Source organism: Podarcis tiliguerta (assembly GCF_965153285.1).
Source record: "Podarcis tiliguerta genome assembly, chromosome: 5".
Taxonomy (NCBI): Eukaryota; Metazoa; Chordata; class Lepidosauria; order Squamata; family Lacertidae; genus Podarcis; species Podarcis tiliguerta.
The window spans coordinates 42,824,563-42,832,275 of NC_139538.1; the positions used below are offsets into that span (position 1 = coordinate 42,824,563).

Consider the following 7,713-nt stretch of genomic DNA (forward strand, 5'->3'; position numbering starts at 1 on the left):
TTTGAGATGGAGCACGGCTGGCCTCAACATTCCATGGCAGCCTTTGGCTTTGGAGGATGGTGGTAGCGTACTGGATGCAGCCAATGTGGGGAAAACAGGTGTCTGATGAGTTGCAGAGTAGTTAAGAAGAAAAGTTCAGCTATTAATCAGAGATTGGACTTAACTGATAGATGGGAAGAAGCAGTTGACTTCTCCTGTGTTCTTTGGCTGAGAATTATCTCCATGGCATCATTAGCATATCCTGATGATGATATGGCTTGGACTGGAAATCAGGAGATAATTCATTTCCATGTTCTATAGTTCTGGGTAAACCTAGATAATTTCCTTATGCTCTTTGAGCCTCAGAGTACAGTAAGCTCAAGATTCCTTAAGTTGCATTAGTTAGACTGAACAGTTAACCACCCTGCCATACTTCCCATTAGGGCGGTTTAAGAGTGGTAAGGCTTTCCCCATCCTTTTCATTGTATGGTTATAGAACAGTATTGTAATTAATGCTGCTGATTGTGATTACAGAACCATGATGGTTATTTTAGATTAAAGGTAAAGGTAAAGGGTCCCCTGACCATTAGGTCCAGTCGTGGATGACTCTGGGGTTGCGGCACTCATCTCGCTTTATTGGCCGAGGGAGCTGGCGTACAGCTTCTGGGTCATGTGGCTAGCATGACTAAGCCACTTCTGGCGAACCAGAAATGCCATTTACCTTCCTGCCAGAGCGATACCTATTTATCTACTTGCACTTTGATGTGCTTTCAAACTGCTAGGTTGGCAGGAGCAGGGACCGAGCAACGGGAGCTCACCCCGTCGCAGGGATTTGAACCACCGACCTTCTGATCGGCAAGCCCTAGGCTCTGTTTAAAAGCAATAACCACCCATTCCGTTTCCTACCCACTAAAAGGGGGGGGGGGAGCTCAGAGAGCAGTTACAGCACATAAGCCCCCTCTAGTGGTGGTTAATAGATTACTCATAGATAGTGATGTACCCTTACCTCTCTGGTGGTAGTTGTTGTTGTTTTCAGTTTTCTCCATCTTTATTTAAAAGACTGAACAAATGCATAGTTTTCTTTTAATGGTAAGACTTCTGATAACGAGCACGAGCACCAGGTCCACCAAACTTCTTGGATTCACAACGACGAGGATCAGCAACCAAAAGGGTCCTATCGAAGGGTCTTATCTTCTTCTTGGAAGTTTCATCAACATATTTCTGGTAATAAGCCACCTGTGCTTTGGAAATAGACTGCCGAATTGTGTATATTTGTGCTACATGACCTCCACCCTTCACACAGACTCTGATGTCGACTCCTGCAAAGCGCTCCTTGCCCAAAAGGAGAACTGGTTCAAGCAGTTTGTACTGCAGAGTTCTGGGCTCTATCATTTCCAGAGGCCTTCCATTCACCTTAATGAGGTCATTTCCTCTTTTACAGTGAGCAACTGCAGTAGCAGTTTTCTTCCTGCCGAAGACCTGCACGCTCTGGAGGGGTCCCTTAGCCGGCATGGCGCCTTGCCGTCAGTGAGAGCGGAAGAGAAAAGCTCTGGTAGTTGTTTTTATAGGCCAAGTATCAAGTTAGGCTCATTCCTGCCTCCCTTGCTCAAGTTGTGATTGTGGCCATATTATTTTTCTGTTGCAAGGCTGTATAAGAAAAGTATCGTTTTATCTCCTTTTAGGAGACCTTATTTGATCAAACCCAGAACACTTCCCGGATGTAGCACTAGGCCACACATAAACTGAGCAGCCACCCTGTTAGATTTCCCACTGTGCTGCCCAATGTGCCCACCAGTATAGCTGTATCAGATGCTCGTGGGCATTGCACAAATTTAACATGGTTGCCATCTAGTGCCAATCAAAGCCAAAGAGCTTCCTGGCTCCCATACAAGCAGCACCTGTTAAGGGTGACTCACTGGCACTGTGTATGCAAAGCCTTTTGACAGCAGCTGAGATATTGAGAGAGGTGTAGGTGACACTGGGTGCCCCTATGGCTTCTGGACAAGACAGATAAGCTGTGCCAGGTAGGGGCACTTATACATCACACCCCATAAATTTGTATAAAATGTACCCATGCTGATTTATATTGATAGATGCAAATTTAGGGATAATAAGCACTTTGAAATAATTGCTAGAATTTAAACAGAAGTACAATACAGCTCAGCATAGCATAGGAGACTGTGACCAGATTACCCGTGTACTTGCTTTGGCCATATTTGTAGAATAAAGTACTATTAAACTGTTTTAACAGTTCAGGGTTTCACCAGAGAATAGGAAACCCCTATTTCCTCCAGAGTGGTTTAACAATCAATCTGGCACACTGGGAATTGTAGTTCTGTGAGGTGAATAGGGGCCTCCTTACAATGTTCAACACCCTTAACAAACTACAACCCCCAAGAGTCTCTGGGAGGTGGGAACCATGGCTGTTAAAGTGGTCTAATAGCATTTTAAGTATACGATGTGGATGTGGCCTTAGTTTGAATCTGAATTTGCTTTAGTCGTGAACCACTCTGAAATTGCTGTGCAGTGAAGAACAGATAATAAATATTTTAAATAAAGAATATACCCACTCAGCAAGTGTTTCAAATGGAAAAGGTGTATAAGGAGCACCTGTGTTTTTATCATTGTTCCCATATGCTAAGCCACTGAATGAAGCATAGGGAAGGCTGCAGCTCAGTAGTGGATCATCTGCTTTGCATGCAGAAGTTCTTGTGTTTAGTTCCCAGCATCTCTGGACAGCAACTGAAAGATGGCATAGACAATTCTGTGCTGGATGGACCAATGGTCTGACTCAGTATAAGACAACCGCCTATGTTCCTAAAGCGCCCTTCCACAATATCACAGAAAATGGGCCATGGCATAAGATTGCGGCTTGATGGACCAAGGACAAGGTTCATCTAGTCTACTGTTCTGCTTGCAACAACAAACAGCCAGATACCTCTGCAAGCTTCCCACATGCTATAGTCTTCAACAGGAAGTTCCCATATCCTCGCATTTATCTTACTTAGCTGCTTGTGTAAAAGATGTAATATCATGACTGACTGCTCATAAGATGTGGTTTAAGGGAAAGGAAGTAAGAAACGGGAAGCTTTTAAAAGACTTGACATAGCTTTGGAACTGTGGCTACTCTCTCCCACACATCCTCCACCCCCACTGAAATTCCCAGAGGATTTGGCATCTCCCACATTCAGAGTATGCCTGTTGTGGAAGACTCCACTTGGAACAAAAAGCATCGAGTTAGAAAAAAGCCTGGCATGGCCTTATGTACCCAGTAGGTCTGTGCTCTGCAGAAGAATTTCTTCTTGAAGTCCCTAAATATCAGAAGCTCTCTCCACGGCAACCTAGAGCAGGGCTTTCAGTGTGGCTGCCCCTGATTTGTGGAACAACAATGCTGTTGAAAGATGCGGGACAACCACTATTTGTACTTTCTAGAAACGGTTGGAGACATTATCCCCAAACATATCTGTTTATTGTGTATTGTTTTTAAAACTATTTTTGTACTGTTTCAACAAGTATTGACATTTTTTTCTTGTTTGCTTGTAAATCACCTTGAGACCCATGTTAAGGGTGTATTGATGATGGGTGCTAGTCTGGACATTTTACATGGCTTATTTCTGTGATTCATGGTATTAGAACAGCTGGCATGACTTTCATATAAAATACATCTCTCATGAGCTATTCATGACCCTGGTACAAGCTCCTGCCATATGTGACCTTGAAAGAGCAGTTAGCATCCTGACCCTAATAGTTGGGGAAAAAAGATCAGAGCAGTAACCTCTGTATTTGCCAGAAACATCAACCTTCTGTTAACAGGAACCATACAGAAAATGAAGATCTCTTTCAAGGTAAATTGTGGCCAAAAGTGTGTCCCTTCCCCTCTTACAGCTCCTGAATAGAGTGCTCTCCCTAGGGAATGGAGAACTATCCCTCAAAAAGTTGTTGAAGTAGAATTCAACCCATTGATTTGTATTGAGAGGTTTGGAAATCCCATGCCCAAAGAAGCGTATTGGACAAATGCCCCCATTGCAGAATTAGCTACTGTATTACGAGAAGAGCTGTGAGAAACTCAAAATTGCTCTCTGTACACCATTTGTACATTTGTTGCTTTAAAGCTATAAGTGAATACCTGAACCTTCTGTTTTCAAGTGCTGTTGGGATGCATCTACAGTGGTACCTCAGGTTAAGAACTTAATTCATTCCAGAGGTCCGTTCTTAACCTGAAACTGTTCTTAACCTCAGGTACCACTTTAGCTAATGGGACCTCCCGCTGCCGCTGTGCAATTTCTGTTCTCATTCTGAAGCAAAGTTCTTAACCCGAGGTACTATTTCTGGGTTAGTAGAGTCTAACCTGAAGCGTCTGTAACCTGAAGCATCTGTAACCCGAGGTACCACTGTATAGATGTTTACACATACATTTAATTGCAGTCCTCACTCCCCCTGCTTGTTGCATCTATAACCCCCTGTCTTTCCTTCATTTCTTGCTGTTTCTGAGCAGCAGAAGTGTGTGTAGAAGGAGAACAGCAGTTGGAAAGACGGACACTAAATTTCCAAGGATTTCTACTAGGCTTAGAATAACAGCATTCTATCTAAAAACTTTTGGAAAGCTGGACACTTTATTACTTCTATTTATAATCATGCAATCTATAAGCAACATAAATACTTGTTTCTGCTTAAATGCATCTTCAAGATTTCATGAAAATGCTTATGGCAGAGTTCTCTGTGAGATCAGACCAGCTGAAATAATGGCAGTCAAAATAGATAGAATAGAATAGAATAGATTCTTTATTGTCATTACACAAGTGCAACATTGCACAAGTGCAACGAAATTGGATGCCATCCCTTAAAAACAACAAAAGCAAAACAACAACAACAACCAAACAAACCACATTCCAGCCACACCCACACCAACACCCATCAAACTCCCAGGTCACACTATCGAGTTACAGCATTCAAAAAGGCCACAGCTCTTGGATAGAAACTGTTTTTCAGTCTATTTGTCCTTGACTTGATGTTTCTATATCTCCTGCCAGAAGGCAGTAGTGCAAACAGACTGTGTCCCGGGTGAGATGAATCCTGCAGGATGTTGTTTGCTTTCCTAAGACAACGGGAACCGTACAGTTCTTCCAAAGATGGGAGAGGATGACCAATAATCCTTTGGGCTGTGGTTATGACCTTCTGGAGCACCTTCCTCTCCCTAGCTGTACAACTGGAGAACCAAGCACAAATACAGTATGTAAGAATGCTCTCTATGGAGCCTCGGTAGAAGGACACCAGCAGTCTCTCACTCAGATTGTTCTTCTTCAAAAGTCTGAGGAAATAAATTCTCTGCTGGGCCTTCTTCACCAGAGCAGTGGTATTTGCGCTCCAAGTCATGCCCTGATCGATAGTTACTCCCAAAAACCTGAATTCCGCCACCCTCTCCACCCGTTCCCCGTTGATATACAAGGGCTGAATGTCCGCCTTTTTTTTTCTGTAATCCACCACCAATTCCTTGGTCTTAGCCGTATTAAGAGCCAGATTGTTCTCTCCACACCAAACACAGAGCCGCTCCACCTCGTCCCGATAGGCGGACTCATCCCCTCCTGAAATGAGCCCTACCACCGTAGTGTCATCAGCAAACTTGATGATTTTGTTGCTGGAATAGATGGCTGTACAGTCATACGTATAGAGAGCATAGAGCAGGGGACTCAACACACAACCCTGTGGTGAGCCGGTGTTAAGGCTAAGGGCTGTGGACATATGTGACCCTACTCTAACCCTCTGAGAACGTTCTGACAAAAAATCCAAAACCCAGAGACAGGTGGAGTTGGAGAGTCCAATCGCCTCTAGCTTGGACACCAGTCTATGGGGGAGGATAGTGTTAAAAGCAGAGCTAAAATCCACAAACAGCAGCCTCACATAACTCCCCGGCTGCTCCAGATGGGACAGAGCAGCATGGAGAGTGGTGGTGATAGCGTCTTCTGTGGATCTATTTGCCTTGTATGCAAACTGGTGGTTGTCAAAAGTTGATGGAAGACAGGAAATAATGTGACGGCGCACCAGTTTCTCAAAACACTTCATGATGATTGGAGTCAGTGCAACTGGTCTGTAGTCATTCAAACTACTGATTGTGGATTTTTTAGGCAGAGGGACAATAGTTGACGACTTCAGGCAGGGTGGGACAATAGACTGGTGTAAGGACTTATTGAAGATCTTAGTAAAGACCCTCGCCAGCTGATCCGCACAGCCCTTCAACACCTTTCCAGTGATGCCATCAGGTCCAGCCGCCTTCCTCGGATTCGCCATCCTCAATACCTGTCTCACCTCATGCTCCTCTACCGTGAATGAGGGGCCCCTATGGGCTGGTGGCTGTAATACCGGCGTCTCAGGTGGCTCCCTCTCGAAGCGAGCAAAGAAGAGGTTAAGCTCCTCCGCCAGCAAAGGGTCACCGTCGACAGCACCAAGGTTAGGTTTGTAGTTGGTAATATGCTGAATCCCCTGCCACATCTGTCTTGTGTTGTTGCTCCTTAAATTATCCTCAATCCTCAGCCTATAATCCAATTTTGCCCGTCGAATACCCCTCTTCAAGTTTGCTCTTGCCACACTGTAAAGCTGCACCTCGCCTGACCTAAAAGCCCTGTTCCTTTCCCGCAACAGGCACTGGACCTCTCTATTCATCCAGGGTTTCTGATTGGGGTAAAACCGGATGGATTTATTTACTGTGACAGTGTCTGTGCAGTGATTGATATAGCACAGAACTGCCGCCGTGTGTTCCTCCAGGTCTGTATGATCGAAAATATCCCAATTGGTTCTCTCAAAACAGTCCTCTCAAAACAGATAATGCTATTTGCAGCCTGAATTAGGGTTTTACAACCTTACCACTAGAAAATGAATCTGATTCTTGCTTGCAAGGACAAGGACAAAACTCGACAACCAAAGTGGGGAACCTGTGGCTTTCCAGATGTTGCTGGACTGCAGCTCCCACAATCCCATGCTGGCTGGAATGAATTGGGGTCCATCAACATATGGAAGGCCACACACCTGCACAACATATAGCACAAAATTCAAGGTATCTTTTCCCCCACGTGGAAGAAGGTGATTAACTTTTCCTCCCTGCTAGCTGTTTTTCCTTCTAAGGTCACCTCAAACTGCTTATACCTCTGTAGCGGAAATGATACAAGAACTTGTAAGGAAGGAAGGCAGCTGGGGACAATTTTGAGAGGAAAAGCATCCTGAGGTTAAACACCTCTCTCCATCACTCCTCCTTTAATTTCTTTTTGTTTTTCAAGTAGGGGAATGTTACCTAAAACTCAGCGTAATGTGTACTCTTGCTTTTACTCAGGCTCACTGTCTAAGCTGAGAAGCAGATGGCACCAAGAAAGGTAGGACAGGCAGAAAGGGATGTAGCTAATCTAGATTAGCTAATCTAGATGTATAGCTAACAGTTATCACTGCTGCTCAGTCCCACCGCTAACTCCAATTCAATATCTCTGCCTGAGTCAGCACCACCTCATTAATTATTTCTAATTCCTAATTAACCTTTGTATCATCACAACAATCCATACCTAGGCTTTGGCAATAAACCATTGTCACTGGATTAATCACACATTTACACCAGAGTAATTAACCTGGGGACACGGGTGGCGCTGTGGGTAAAACCTCTGCGCCTAGGACTTGCTGATCGCATGGTCAGCGGTTCGAATCCCCGCGGCGGGGTGCGCTCCCGTCGTTCGGTCCCAGCGCCTGCCAACCTAG

General features: G+C 44.6%; 1 protein-coding gene across 1 annotated transcript; it reads right to left on the minus strand.

Moving 5' to 3' along the window:
• Nucleotides 1-999: 999 nt before the first annotated feature.
• Nucleotides 1,000-1,532, minus strand: LOC310677823 (small ribosomal subunit protein uS9-like). Its single transcript, XM_083441017.1, has one exon. It carries the CDS (start codon nucleotides 1,489-1,491, stop codon nucleotides 1,063-1,065), a length of 429 nt encoding a protein of 142 aa, XP_083297143.1. The 5' UTR covers nucleotides 1,492-1,532; the 3' UTR covers nucleotides 1,000-1,062.
• Nucleotides 1,533-7,713: the final 6,181 nt, after the last annotated feature.

Coding starts and splice junctions, on each gene's coding strand:
- LOC310677823 (XM_083441017.1), bottom strand. CDS start 1,491: ATGCCGGCTAAGGGACCCCTCCAGAGCGTGCAGGTCTTCGGCAGGAAG.